General features: G+C 38.7%; 4 protein-coding genes across 5 annotated transcripts; all 4 read right to left on the minus strand.

Annotated features, from left to right (window-relative positions):
* Window positions 1-184: 184 nt before the first annotated feature.
* On the minus strand, window positions 185-3,354 carry LOC126801962 (protein DETOXIFICATION 35). Its single transcript, XM_050529467.1, has 7 exons — window positions 2,999-3,354; window positions 1,415-2,040; window positions 1,267-1,323; window positions 912-1,150; window positions 677-795; window positions 502-588; window positions 185-395 (listed from the first exon to the last, which is right to left on the minus strand). The coding sequence occupies exons 1-7, from the start codon at window positions 3,251-3,253 to the stop codon at window positions 315-317; spliced, it is 1,464 nt and encodes a 487-aa protein (XP_050385424.1). The 5' UTR covers window positions 3,254-3,354; the 3' UTR covers window positions 185-314.
* A 2,069-nt stretch (window positions 3,355-5,423) lies between these two features.
* Window positions 5,424-7,818, minus strand: LOC126801961 (protein DETOXIFICATION 34-like). The gene is made up of 7 exons (XM_050529466.1): window positions 7,543-7,818; window positions 6,635-7,263; window positions 6,488-6,544; window positions 6,153-6,391; window positions 5,926-6,044; window positions 5,733-5,819; window positions 5,424-5,579 (listed from the first exon to the last, which is right to left on the minus strand). Exons 1-7 carry the CDS (start codon window positions 7,816-7,818, stop codon window positions 5,496-5,498), a joined length of 1,491 nt encoding a protein of 496 aa, XP_050385423.1. The 3' UTR covers window positions 5,424-5,495.
* A 338-nt stretch (window positions 7,819-8,156) lies between these two features.
* Window positions 8,157-10,367, minus strand: LOC126801972 (uncharacterized). Of its 2 annotated transcripts, XM_050529478.1 has the most exons (5): window positions 10,293-10,367; window positions 10,141-10,196; window positions 9,585-9,768; window positions 9,160-9,218; window positions 8,157-8,570 (listed from the first exon to the last, which is right to left on the minus strand). In XM_050529478.1, exons 1-4 carry the CDS (start codon window positions 10,356-10,358, stop codon window positions 9,168-9,170), a joined length of 357 nt encoding a protein of 118 aa, XP_050385435.1. In that variant the 5' UTR covers window positions 10,359-10,367; the 3' UTR covers window positions 8,157-8,570; window positions 9,160-9,167. The 2 variants fall into 2 exon arrangements, with proteins under 2 accessions (XP_050385435.1, XP_050385434.1); XM_050529477.1 differs by lacking the exon at window positions 9,160-9,218.
* A 941-nt stretch (window positions 10,368-11,308) lies between these two features.
* On the minus strand, window positions 11,309-14,384 carry LOC126802230 (protein DETOXIFICATION 35-like). The gene is made up of 8 exons (XM_050529824.1): window positions 14,053-14,384; window positions 12,841-13,466; window positions 12,701-12,757; window positions 12,381-12,619; window positions 12,194-12,312; window positions 12,020-12,106; window positions 11,867-11,930; window positions 11,309-11,730 (listed from the first exon to the last, which is right to left on the minus strand). The coding sequence occupies exons 1-8, from the start codon at window positions 14,320-14,322 to the stop codon at window positions 11,612-11,614; spliced, it is 1,581 nt and encodes a 526-aa protein (XP_050385781.1). The 5' UTR covers window positions 14,323-14,384; the 3' UTR covers window positions 11,309-11,611.
* Between the last annotated feature and the right edge of the window lie 467 nt (window positions 14,385-14,851).

Below are 14,851 nucleotides of genomic sequence, written 5' to 3' on the forward strand. Positions count from 1 at the left end.
GATTTCCTCTTGGTGAGGAAGTGAAAAGCTGTTCAAGCCCTTTAGGATTCTTACAGACATGCATTGCTCTTAACCTGATCTTAAATTTCAATACGGAGTATACAAAAAAAAAAGCCAAAATGACTTTGATCCTTAAAATGTTGAAATATGATAACCTACTTTGGATCAGAATTCACTGGTGGTGTCTCCGAACAAATTAACCATGTTGGTTTCAATTCTCAATGGTAAAAAGCTCAAAAATTGTAAGGCTAGCCCCACTTTTCTAACTTAACATAAATTTCTCTTTAGCTTGAGTAGAACAATCAAGAGGAAGTTCAAATTATACTATCAGCAGCTGTGTCACTTTTAATGTCTTGTCCTCCCCATTTCTTCATCCGGTCTGAACTTTCTTCTACCTGCAAAAACAAGAAGAAAGTTACATCAATGACTGTTAGATCAATGTTCTGCTGCTAAGACTCATGTATCACAACTATAACAGACTTTTAAGTTTTATGTGATTACCTCCTTGTTCCAGTTGGTTCTGTAAAGTATTATAATGAGCAGCAAGGTTTGAAGAGCTGTTCCAAATATCATGCCTCCCCAAATTCCCTACAACATATTTGAACATATCTGAATGAATTTCTAGTACACATAAAAAGAGTATCGGAAACATCACAAACAGAAACATATTACTTACTGTCACTCCCCAGCCTAGTGTATAACCAAGAAGGAATCCCAAAGGGAGCCCAAAAACGTAGTAACAACCCAAGTTAATATAAGCCACAACTCCTTGCCATCCACCTCCGATAGCAACACCTGAAAGCATCAACTCAGATTTTGTAAACAGTGGAATCAAAGGTGAAGAGAAGAAGGATACCCTTCTCTAGCTTAAAATGGAGGATGAAAGACAGAAAAATCGATTTTGTCGATACCTGAAATCACAGGCTGGACACTGTTGAGAACCATAGTGATTCCAAGAAGCCATGCTAACTTTGCAATGGCTGCTTGCAATTCGGCATTGCTTGTGAAGAGGACAGAGAAGTAGTTTTTGGCAATCAAGATGACAACCATGCATAAAATTCCAATTAGTAGAGATTGAGCCACTGTCACATAGACTGAGTATTTAGCTGCTCTTGGACGCCCCAATCCTAGTTCATTAGAAACTCGAACACTAGGAGAATTGGAAGAGAAACAACAAATTAGTTTCAGAAAGTTGGCATTAAAGCAGCAGTTACTTGGAGCAGAACAAAATAGCAAAAAAAAAAAAAAAACGATCATGGTACTTACCTAATAGCAGCATTGATTCCAATGAACAACATAGCTTCCCATCCATTGACATTCATGCTGAAATATCAAACGAGTAACTGAAAATCAGATACCACATACTGAAAAATGAACCAGCCAAACTATGGAAGTGAGTTAGTTGTGTTTTTACCAAACAGAAAGCGAATCAAGAGCGATGATAGCATTGTCCAGATGACCAGTAAGAATGATCAAACTCATCATGTACCAAATCTCAAGGCAGAGCATGACAGCCGATTCAAGCGAAAGCTTTACAAAGGCCCAAATGTCTTTGAATGCCAACCATGAAAAGCCGCTCCACCCTTCGTCACACCAACCAATTATATAAACAAGTTGAGCAATCACAATTTCCCATCCTGTTATGTCAAAAGCTATAGCTGCACCATATATCCCCCAATCGAACACATAAATGAAGAGGTAAAGAAGTCCACAGTGAATCATTAGGGCTATGAATCCGATCCAAGCAAGAACTACGACTTTGCTTTGCGCCTGCAGGAATTTTTGGCAAGGGAAATTGATGGCAAGTGAGAATAGCTGAGGGATCACATACACGGTAAATGTCCCTGCGAGGTCGGATACATCATCATCTTGGCCAAGAAGCTTTAAGATTGGGGAAGAGAAGCAGTAGAGTGGCGTGAGGATAATGCAGGTTGTCAATAGAATGATCCATGACCTTTGCATGTAGATACCAAGCATGTTAACACGTCCAGCTCCAAATGCTTGACCACATAATGTCTCTAGTGCACTTCCCATACCAAGCTACAATAAATTTAAAATTTGTACAAACTAAGTATATATAATGTGATCTGAGTGATAGTGATTACATAAGTAATCCATAGTCCACAGGCAAGAACAAAGATTTTGCTAAAAGAAAATTTTGGTTGCTGCACAATATTGATCCAATTATATAAAACATTGGTCTGTGCCTTTTTCCATGCTTAAGTTACATCATAAGAACGGAAATGGAGTTCCAATTTTGTTTCTTGATAAACATGACATATATGGTAAAGATTGGTTACACAGAAATGCGAGTAGAAACTCAAAAGACATGGCTAAAACTACAACTGTTCATCATACATAAGCTAAAATGTCGGTATATGGTTATGAAAAGGATTGTGAAGCTAAATTACACTCCAAAGCAGAAGAAACCAGAGTTTACTTGTACTAGTTATAAAGTACAAGATTAATCCTTTTCATATCAGAAAGTTCGTCTTCTTCGAAAATGAGCACTACCTAGTCAGTGAAAAAAACATGAAAAAAATGATTTCTTTTATCTTCAACTAGTTTTTTTTTTATTACTAAACTTTTCCAAGATGGATCCGATATTGGACTGGTTGATAGTTGATACGTACTAATTCACCAAGAAGAAGATATTCTGCACAATCTACATATGATCTTGTAGTTTTCCACCGTTGAATTTAAATCAAAGTCCATTTTTATTACTCTTCTCGATTTTGTAAGTTGTAACAGTCTTCCTGATAAATGAAATTCATAATATGATTTTCAAGTCTTAAATGTCAACAGCAGGAATGAATTATTGAACAAAAGCATTGAACACCACCACCTACCCTAGAAATGAGGGGGTAAAGTTGAGAAAACAAATCCTTCCCTAGAAAACTAAGACATGCATTTGCACTCGATGATTCAAATGAACTGAAAACAAAAAAAAGTATAGAGACATTTTTTTTTTCGAGAAGGTATGTATGTCATATGTTACCAGGAAGCCAAAAGAGAAGGTGCTGATGACGGAGAGAGAGATAGCGACGGCGGAGAGCTCAAGGTTTCCGATATGGCCGACGAACATGGTGGACACCGAGTTGGTGCCGAAGTTGCAGATTATGGTTAAGGCTATAGGCCCACCAATCCTCCATAGCTTCACTGTTTCCTTCCACGCCACCTCCCGAGCCTCCTTGAAAGTTGTCACCGGCTCGTAGTCCTGGACACCTCCGGCATTCAGCAGCGGCGCCTCCATCTGGTTTTTCCCTGCCGCCGGAGGTGACGTGTGGGATAGGTTCACGTGGAAGCTAGGTAGCCTAGGAGAGGCGGGGAAGGAGTGGTGTTTGTTGGGTTTGGTTTGGAGGAAAAAGATGCATGCACAAGTTGTGTTGATAGTTGATACTTATAGAGTAGGGTTTTAGAAGGGACGACGCAAGCTTTTGATTTATTAGTTGACTGAAAGTTTTCCAAGCAATAGTTATCTGGTTTAAAAAGTGTATAACCATAAAATTTTTGTAAAATGATGACTCTATCATGTTTGTTACAATCATGATCGATCACGGTAACTAAGAGATAACTGAAGCATACATTTAAATTTTAAAATAACCTTGCATTGATATATATCAATTATCAAGTGTTCATCTTATAGAGAAGATGCGGACGAGTCCGTACCTTACGCAACGGCGAGGCGGATCACGACAACGGCACTTCACTTCCTGGCGGTCCCGTCTGTGTCGGTCGGAGCTTCATCAGCAACCAACGGCGGTCGAAATTGAGAAATCGCCGGAATCTGCCTAGAAACTTGATTTTTGCATATTCCGACGGCCGTGGGTCGCCGATGGAGCTCCAGCCGGCACAGACGGGATCACTAGGAGGTGGGTAGTGCGGCTGTGCTGATCCGCCGCACCGTTGCGGCCTGCCGTCGCCGGAATCGGGACGTCCGCATGGTGCAGACGTCCGCAACTGAAACGGCATGCATCTTATAGTGACTGACTGTAATATCTTGATCATCAAGCTTTAATTAACGCAACATTTTTTAACTAAAACTCTGTAATTAATTATTTGGTAACAAACTTCATTCATGTCATCAAGTATCTGTCCTGTTTCTAGCTTTCTATGTTACAAAGTCGTTCATGTTATAACAGATTTACTCAGCGCCAACTCTAACATTAGCTATGAGTTAAATAACTAATAATTAACATCAACATGAAAGAAAGATTGAATGGAAAATTAATGCGGTATGCTTTTTATGATTTAAATTAAGATAATTGTATTTAATAAGGATATGCTCGTTCTTATAACACCATTATGATTTGGATTTGCCATTTATGTACAGCTCCTCATGATACTGTGCTTATTATTACGATAATCGTACTATGCAATCATCCAAAATTAGTATAGGGTTCTCGATCACGTACGTTTCAAATCCCATATTTGTTAGAGGAAGATATTTCATGATGTAAGGATATAAACAAACTGTAATTTCTTTTTCTTCTCAAACAGAGTGTTTGTTATACATAGTTTTCACAGACAGAGCCTATACAGAAGATAAGATGCGTGACCAAAGCACATACATCCTCTATTCAAACAAGACATGTAATGATCGCTATACTACTTTGTATAAGTCCATATCAAGTTTAAGCTCCAATGCTCCATACTACTTTGTTGCATTCCCATCACTATGGATCGTAAAACGATAGGTTCGCACGTAAACCAGTTCAATTGTCCTCAATATCTATCTCCCATTCTCCCCCGCCCCTTGAAGAGTCAAGTCTCCCATGATCCCATGCAATGAAACTGGTAGCTTATGCCAACCACCAGTCCGAACCTCCAACTATATATTTTAGTGAGAGTTTGGCACCAATGTCGGGCGGATCTGTGCGCAGTATTCTGCACAAGAATCATGTCAAAAAAACAAACGAAGAAGAAGAAGACAAAATTAGTAATCGTTGATCGAGCGGTACTAAACTGTCCCACGTATGGAGTTGCTAGGTTTATGTTCTTCAAAGAGCGAAGGAGCCGAAAGATCCACGACGGGATGTGAATAAAGTCTATGCAGATATTTCACCAGAAATGGAAGATTCGAGTACGTGGTCGATGAGGAACGAATAACGGAGAAAGTTCGTTGATGAGGGGAAGAGAGCGACCTAAGCTACTCTTCAATGAAAAAGACTGTTCATGTGTCAAGACATTTATCAAGGTGATCGAGAATTCATTATAACTCGACGAGAATAATGGATATTTTAGGATTTCGAAGTCGTTTGTTGCAAGTTCTAATAGTTCTAAATGAATCACAACCATAAAAACCGTAGTCAAATTAGTTGGAAAAAAATACTGTATATAGCCGAAGAGATAAAAATTGCGAAGAGTAAAATGAGAGAGAGGTTAATAATTTGATACACACGGGGCTACGAGTAAAAATGATTGAAATTGAGCATTGAGGGCCTTCTCTTGATTTGTGAGTCTTATTGTTCTCAAGTAGCTAGACTTCAGTTACATTATAATCCCAGCAAGCTATCTTCTCGATCAGATTTCTTTTCTTGGTTCCCCCACCTCTTTATGCGCCTTGTGGTTTGCTCCACCTGCAAGTTCATATATACTTGGACTCATTCATCACAATAGTAGATTCTATGCCTCCAGGCTTGATTTGAAAAGAGAAATATAGGAGGATTAAATAGTAGAATGTATGCCTAACTAGCTAATTTGCAGATTCAGTTTCTAGCTATTTGATATACCTCGGTGTCCCAGTTGGTTGTAGAAGTCAGAATCAGTAGGAATAGGATTTGAAGAGCACTTCCACTCATCATGCCTCCCCATAGTCCCTATGCATACATGAACATTTAATCCATAATGTAATACATAGTTTAAGAAAAACTGAAATTTACTTTTTGTTAAAGGAAAAGAAATGAGTGAATGTGAGATCATTACCATGGCACCCAATTTTAATTTAAACCCAAGAAGGATTGCAAGTGGAAGACCAAACAAATAGTAACAACCCAAATTTATGTAAGCTACCATCGCTTGCCATCCACCTCCAACAGCAACACCTGCAAACAAACAATTACCAAGAAATGGCATGATCACTAGAACTATATGGAATTGAGGAGAATTAGGCCACGCAGTACAAATTAAAGACACTATGTTTGGTTGTATACCAGATAACACTTGTGTCACACTGTTGAGAAGCATGGTTACTCCGAGAAGATATGCTAAACGAGCTACTGCTCGTTGCATATCTCCACTGTCTGTGAAGATAAAGGGAATGTAGTTTCTAGATATGAAGATGATAATCATGGACAAGGTGCCAACCATGAGAGACTGTGATACAGCAACACAAACTGAGTATTTTGCAGTTCTTGGGTGCCCCTTCCCTAGTTCATTGGAGACTCGAATGCTACAGATCGATTGAGAATGGTATTATATAGAGAGATACATTAGTGAATAGAATGACCATATGTAACACACATCACCAGAAATATGCAGCACTTACCTTATGGCAGCATTTATTCCAACCAACAACATGAGCTCCCAATTCTGAAAGTTGGTGCTAATTAAGAGAAACAAATAAAGTACCTGATGAGTAGTGATCAAAAATAGCAAAAGAGACTTGTTCTATGTTGAAGTGAATGATCCATACCATATAGAGAAGGAGCCAAGAGCAATCACTGCATTTGGAAGGACACCGACGAGAATGTTCACACTCATGGCATACCATAACTCGAAGCAAAACATGAAGCATGAAGCAAAGGAAAGCTTTGCAAAAGCCCAAATGTCTTTATATGCCAACCATGAAAATCCAGTATTCCAAGCATCTTTGCAACAGAACACACAATACACACCTTGACCGACTGCAATTCCCCAATTTGTTATGTTATAAGCTGCAGCTGCACCCTCTAATCCCCACCCGAAAATGTTGATGAAGAGATGAAGAAGTCCAGTTTGCGCAATGAGCGCTGCAAAGGCCATCCATGTGATTACGCCAACCTTGCTTTGAGCCTGAAGGAACTTTTGGGTGGACAGGTTGAGAGTAGAAGAGAACATTTCAGGAAGAATACTCCTGCTATACTTTCCGGCAAGATTAGCTATTTGAGGATCTTGGCCTAAAATCATTAGGATTGGAGTTGCATATATATAAGCTAAGGAAAGGATCAAAGAAGTGATGGATAGGACAATCCATGAGCGCTGCAAATAGATGCCGAGGGAACCAACTTGGCCCGCACCGTATGCTTGACCACAAAGTGTTCCCAATGCAATTGCCATACCTTGCTACACATACACAGACATTGTACATTAACTATTTGAATCTCTGTTTGCTTAGTTTCTTTTAGAATTTCAAATATAGAAGTACTCAAATGTATTGCTCAAGATATTTCATGTCATTCATAGACCGACGATCAAACTAATGGAGGTATGAAACTGTACAATGTGTTAAACTCTTAGAGATCCCAAACATAAGGAGAATGTTAACTTGTCTGTAAGATAAATGTAGGTGTGTTGGTGAATGACTTAAGATTAGTAGGAGGGGATATAGAGATAGATGCGAACCAGGAAACCATAAGAGATATTGCCAATGACATTGTGAGCAAGTGAAACCGTAGAGAGTTCAAGGTCTCCGAGATGGCCTACGAATATAGTGGTGACAGATTGAATCATAAACTGAAACAACATTGTTATTGCAACTGGAGCTGCAATCTTCCACAACTTCACCGTCTCTTTCCAAAAGACCGAGACGGCCTCCTCTAAGCTCTTCACTGGCGCATAGTCTTCAAACTCATCTGGATTAGGTTTGATGATCAACAAGGGTACCGTCTGTGTTTCCATTTTGGGGCAAGGAAATTGAGATCAGCTGGGATGTTCACAACTCAGTAGCCACTGCTAGCTCTCTTACTGTAAGTCGTATGATCTGTGTTGAGATTAGTACAAATATAGCTTGTGCTACAAGGTAAGTTCTTTAGGTACTACATTTAATAGTACACAGAAACAACAACGTGTAGTAGGGTCTGTCTGAGATCGCACAGCAACAGGTACCATAGATTATATCTGTCTTATCTATCAACATCTATTGTGCCATTCTACACCCCAAATAATGCTCGACTTAGAATCTTGGATCACCATAAGTAAATATTTTTCCGTGCGACTATATTATTATACTTGCTGATTTCAAATCTAATATAATGGAATGATATATTTGCATGAGATCCCACTATAAGGATATGCAGGCCACAACTTGCTTTGTAAATTTGCAATTGTCAGTATTTTAGTACATAAAATTGAAGAACTAATTATCTTACATATAATTATGTTCATACATATATAGAATTAGATTTCTACATTCTTTCCCACAATTTAAGATATTAAAATACGAATCCCCACCAGTGTCCTTAATTATTATCTACTCCAACGGGCTCCCACACAATCGGCCACGACTCAAGGGCTGAGTTTTCTTCAATCACAATTCACAAGCAGCCACAGAGTGAGCTTTCCTGTTTATGTTCTTAAGGGAGCTTATAATATTATCAGCAAGTTCTTACTTCTTGGCTTCCCCACTTTATGCGCCTCGTGGTTTGCTCCACCTGAAATATCCAGATATAGAATCATGAGGTGAACAATAATACACATGAGTGAGCATGTAAATGAGATTCAACTTTCTCTATTATGCCACCATGAAGTTCCTACTTGGATATGTATAACATGGTCTGTAGAGGACGATGTACATATATAGAACTAGTACCATTGGACCCCAATTTACTCTAAAGCCAAGAAAAATTGATAGTGGGAGTCCGAATAAGTAATAGGCAGCCAGATTTTTAGTATATGGTTAAACTAGTACAGATACTTGGCATGTCATTTGCCGTTGAAACCATGGTCTATGTCAAAAAGCCCTTTGTACCACATCTCATTACGAGCCTGTATACATGCTTCCATGAATGAACTGTTAGAGCAAAAAAAAATTTTTTTTGGCGAAAACGATGTATGAACCATGCATGTGTCTCCTTTCGTGCATATAGTCAGAATAAACAAACCCAGACTGGAGAGCTATGATATTAAGCAAACAAGAATAGAGCACAGTTGTGACTAGCTAAAAAAGAGGTGACTAGGAACAGTACCAAAAGCATTACAGGTATTCCTCACTTGGAACTAATTGTTGACATATCAACTTACTGAGGATACTATTTGAGCAGCGCATGTTGTAAGAACTGCAAATACAGAAAAGATACTTCCTAGAAGAGCATTGAGTTGAACATCAGTAACAGTGGCAATCCCAACACCAAAAAATTGTATTGATAAACCAATCAAATTTCACTCAAATGCTTCACTATAGAAAGAGTTCAGGGTCAGTGACAGATATAGATTGCTCAGAGGTAAATACAGATTATACCCCACTAAATCAGCATAAACGATTAAAACTAAATATGTGATATAAACTATAGGCTTTGCATTGTCTCTAAGTGTTGGATGTGTTTGAGCATAACAGTAAGTCAGATCTTAGTGATTGAGGGAAAAAATTGTCATGACAGTAACTCACAAGTCAAATCTTAAGAAAGATGTGAAACACTAAATTCACCTTGAATAGGCAACAAATGTACCTGATAAAAGCCGACAGAATTGAGCTCCAGGATCAGATTTAAAAGTACCATGAAGACCCCATTCAGAAAGCTAAACCCCATAAAGTTCTTTGATTCAGGGGTTTGTGCACAAAGAATCTTGTACTCAGATTCACACGAAGGGAACAAAAGCTGACTAAAAGATGCCAGGTTGTCAAAGTTGTAGCTGCACAAATATGTATTGTGAATCTCATATCAGCAACTTCAGCAGAGCAAATGAAATTGAACAGGATTGTAAAGCATCTATTACATGTACTTTGCGTATTTACTATTTAGACAACAAAAAGTCTTAAGATTTGCTAAAACCCAAAACTAAAGAAAAGCAAGCAAGCAAGCAACTGATCTTCAACACAAGTTCTAATTGTTCTATAGTTCTAGCATCATAAAGTAGATGGAAGCAAAATTGAAGCCAAGGCGAAGAACTATAAAAAAAAAACACTACGGAGCTATTCCACTCTTAAGCAGACAGAGTAGGGAACTATTCTTGAAAACTAGCAGAGGAATAGATAGTTATATGGTACATCTTTTAAGATTTTACCTGATTTTCTGCGGTTCAACCACAAGCTTCTTCGTTTCTTTGTCTAGAGCCAGCCACTACCATAAAAAAGGCATGCCAACACATGAGCAGCCATCAAGCAAAACAAATAGCCATCTAGTTAAATCACGCCATTCACATGATGCAAAACTTACCACCCATCCAGAACCCTGCAGCAAGCCAGCACCTTCTGCATTGACCTTTCCAATTAAAGCTTCCATCCCAGGAACCCATGAGGCTGCTCGCCACCTCCTCCCTGGCGCGGCATATATTAGATAGATGAATACTTACGGACAAGCTTGTGGCACATACATCAACAGTAATGTTTAAAGCCCCTCTTAGTCGTGAAATGCTTACTAAGGCTTCATTTCGACTTGATACTTCTCTAAGAAAATAGCTTCTTCTTCTTCTCTCTATATGCAAACACAGACAATAGCAGAAAAACAGTTTCGTTACTCGCAGCGATGATATAAACGCTATCATTAAGCACTTGAATTATCAACTCAGGTCACAATCATAACCGAATTCGATCATTTCCGGTAGCACATTTGGTTTGAACATCAACAACTAGTCGAAAATGCTTACAGCTACAACAAATTCCAAATCCGAAATGCAACAGAGAGGGAGAGGGAGAGAGGGAGCGATCAAACTGACCTCCTCCGCCTTTGAATCTAACGGCGCCTCTGCAACCTCACGACGCCGGACAGCTTCACTCCCTCCTGCACCATAAGATTACTTGAGTTTGATCCAACTGCTTAAGTCCCCACCTTTCTTTTAATTTAATTGGTTCGTATACATGTCTGCACCCTGGTCTGTTTTTATTCTCAAAGGCTCATATCAGACAACTGAAGGTGGCATATTAGAAGGCCTTATATAACTATAATGCTCCAATTTCTTGTTTTGAGTCGGAATTGCTCTGTATTCCTCTGCTTTGTGAAGTGAGACTATTGATAGAGATGCAAACCAGGCTAGAAAACCATGGGGGATATTGCCAATGAAGCAATGACATTGTGAGCAAGGGAAACAGCAGAGGTCTCCGAGATGGCCTAAGATGGAGGATAATCAAGTACTGAAGCAACGTTGCTATTCAAAAGATCTGTGCATGGATCGAATCTACTCACCGCCCCCAGTCGTCAGGCTCAGGTGAGTTGGATCTGATGATTGAGGAGGTGCGCAGATCAGAAGCTTTTGCTAGCTCCAAGCAGTAAGCTAATTTCTGTAATGAAATTTGTAGTATATTCACAAGGTGATGACTTGAGCTAGCTGCATTTAGTGTTACAAACTGTCTCACAATAACAGGTCCCAAAAGGTAAATTTAGACATATACCGTATCAGAACATGTTTTTTTTTAAACCAATTGATGCAGTAAGTATATCTGTTACTAAATACAATGTACATGACTCCCTTTCCTAGCTACTATTCTAATTATTAACTAACACATTTAAACAGCTTGCTTAAACTCCACTTATCCTACTTAAACTGGCTGCCTTGATAAGTTGATATCAGCTGCTCGGCTGCTGGCCTGCTCCGCTTGCCCTTTGTTATTTAAACACAGATATGAGTGTGGCAGATCAAGCGTGTTGGGAGATGAGCCTATACAATTTGAGAACTAAATTTAGGAACTCAAACATGAGTTTCACCTTAAATCTATGCAGCATCAGAATGAGCTAGTTTTTTTAATGATTATGTTCTTGATGGTAGCTTTATTTCATATACTACTATCAGCAACCTGTCTTCTCAGTTTTAATTTCCTTGCTCCCCCATCTCTTTATGCGTTTGGTTGTTTGCTCGACCTGAAATATATAGGAAATTCAATCGAGATTTGAATAACAATGTACACAGGAAATGAGTTTGTAAATGAGATTCTACTTTCTTTACTTACCTCATTGTCCCAGTTGATTCTGGAAGTCATAATCAATAGGAATAAGATCTGAAGTGCACACCCACATATAATGCCACCATATAGTCCCTATGTTGTAAAATCCATAATTTAGCAGAAAGGACTGTCTATATGTAACACTATTTGTAAAGACAAGTAGAGATCTTGAAGTCATACCATTGGACCCAAATTTGCTTTGAATCCAAGAAAGACTGCAAAAGGAAGACCAAATAGATAATAAGCAGCCAAATTTATATAAGCTACCATCACTTGCCATCCACCGCCAATCGCAACACCTGCAAATGAAATTGGTACTTTTAAGCTCAATACATAACATAATGCATGTATTCACACTAAAACTTACCTGTTAAAACTTGTGCAACACTATTAAGAAGCATGGTTACACCAACAAAGTATGCTAAACGAGCAACAGCTTGCTGGATGACTTCACTGTCTGTGAAAACACTGGCAATATAGTCTCTACTTATGAAGATAAAAGTCATGGATACAGTCCCAACTATGAGTGATTGTAAGACTGCAACGCAGATGGAGTATTTGGCAGCTCTTGGGTGCCCCATCCCTAGTTCATTCGAGACTCGAATGCTAGATCATGAAGAATGATGTTATTATGTATGTTAACTAACAAAAAAAAAAGGAAGCATAACAGAAAAAGGCAGCAATTACCTTATAGCAGCATTTATTCCTGCCAAAATCATGATTTCCCAGCTCTGAAAGTTCAAGCTAACAATGGAAACAGGATCATATTAAACTCAACATCACAAGTATATTGTGCATAAAAAATCTGGAAATTGTGATGATTTTACCATATAGAAAAGGAACCAAGAGCAATCACGGCATTTTCAAGTTGACCGGCAAGAAGGTTCAGACTCATAAAGTACCACATCTCTAGGCAAAACATCATACATGAAGAAAGGGATAGCCAAGCAAAAGCCCAAATGTCTTTAAATGCTAACCATGAAAATCCATTCCAACCCTCCTTGCAAAAAAATGCAGCATATACAAATTGACCGACTGCAACTCCCCAATACGTGATATTATAAGCTACAGCTGCACCATTCACCCCCCAGCCGAGTACGCTTACGAAAAGATAAAGAAGTCCTGTGTGTGTGACTAGAGCCACAAAGGAGATCCATGTGATGATCCCCACCTTGCTCTGAGCCTGAAGAAACTTTTGGGTGGGCAAATTGATAGGGAAGGAGAACATCTGAGGGATTATTAACAGAGAATATTTTCCGGCAAACTCGGCTATAATGTCTTGTTGGCCTAATATCTTTAGGAATGGAGTAGCAAAAATGTAAAGCAACGAAAGGAGCATACAAGTGATCCATAGGATAATGCTGGAGCGCTGCATATAAATACCAAGTGAATCAAACTGGCCTGCACCATATGCTTGGCCACAAAGAGTTCCAAGTGCATTTGCCATACCCATCTGCAATATTCATAATGTTCATTTCATAAGTTATAACTAGACGTTCTTGATTCTGTTACCACCAGATTGAAAGACAGATGGTATCAGTCTAATGAAGGAAAAAATACACCACCAACATGTAAATACTATCATGATCGACAAGGGAATTAGCCCAAAATATGTAAACTTCAGGACATGTTTTCTGGAAAGAAAATCGCATGACAGTAAAAATTGCCAATGTCATTCTACTCCACAATTGAACTTAACAGAGACTATTGACAGGATCATAAAAATTTGATAGTTAATCTCTTAATCCATACCCTATGCCCATTATAGTTAATTACCATGTTCTTGGTAGCACAATGTAATATACAATGCTTACTCTAGCAGATACACCTAAAATAGTTATTATATGCATAAAATGATTAATATCATATTGCCAATTTGGATTTTTCTCCACCCAGTCCAAACCTGTGGGTATCAACTTCACATGCCACATACAAACACTACATATAAGCACACATAAAACAAGAACATACAAACAAACAAATGGAAGTCAATTATCACTGATTGATCAGATAGCTAGAGAGAGATCAATCAAACAAACCAGGAATCCGAAGGCAATAGCGTTGATGACGTTATGAGCAAGGGAAATAGCAGAGAGCTGAAGATCTCCGAGATGACCGACGAAGATGGTGGTGATGGACTGGATCAAGTACTGAAACAGAGTCGTAAAAGCCACCGGAGCTGCAACTTTCCACAGCTTCACGGCCTCCTTCCAGCAAATAGACATGCCCTCACTGAAGGTCTTCACCGGAGCATAATCAAGCTCCGGCTCGGCCGTGATGCTCAGCAAGGGAACTTCTTGCGTATCCATTTGAATATTGGCTGAAAAGAAACTAAGCTAGCTAACTAGAACAGATATGAGTGCCGAGAAATAGTGGTAGTTCACTTTAAGAAAGTAGTAGTAGTGAAGTGAGGGACTCTTTCAGTTGGTAATTTTGTTTCAACCAAAATGGTCTTGTATCCTACACGACCACGTTGGACACATTGGAATATTTTATCATGAATTACTATTATCAATTATTATTATGAATATGAATTATCATACACACATAGTAGTGATAGTAGCCAAAAATATCTGAATCTCATCCAATCATACAACCCTACCAAATTAAATATCCCCAAGTCTCTTGATAAAAATGAATTTGCTGCAAATGGTACTTTGGCCCTTTCTTTTTTTCCTGCTAGCTTCATGTGGTTGGCAGGAACATTGTAATATCTGACTGACTTGGTCTCGATGTTTTATTAGATAACTGCGGCTAATTCTATGAAGTCATTATCTGCAGTCTCTATGAGGTTTAATGTCACAGCTAGGCAGAGGTAGAATGACCCAAGAACTAAAT

This window comes from Argentina anserina, chromosome 7 (assembly GCF_933775445.1).
Source record: "Argentina anserina chromosome 7, drPotAnse1.1, whole genome shotgun sequence".
In the NCBI taxonomy this organism is placed as follows: Eukaryota; Viridiplantae; Streptophyta; class Magnoliopsida; order Rosales; family Rosaceae; genus Argentina; species Argentina anserina.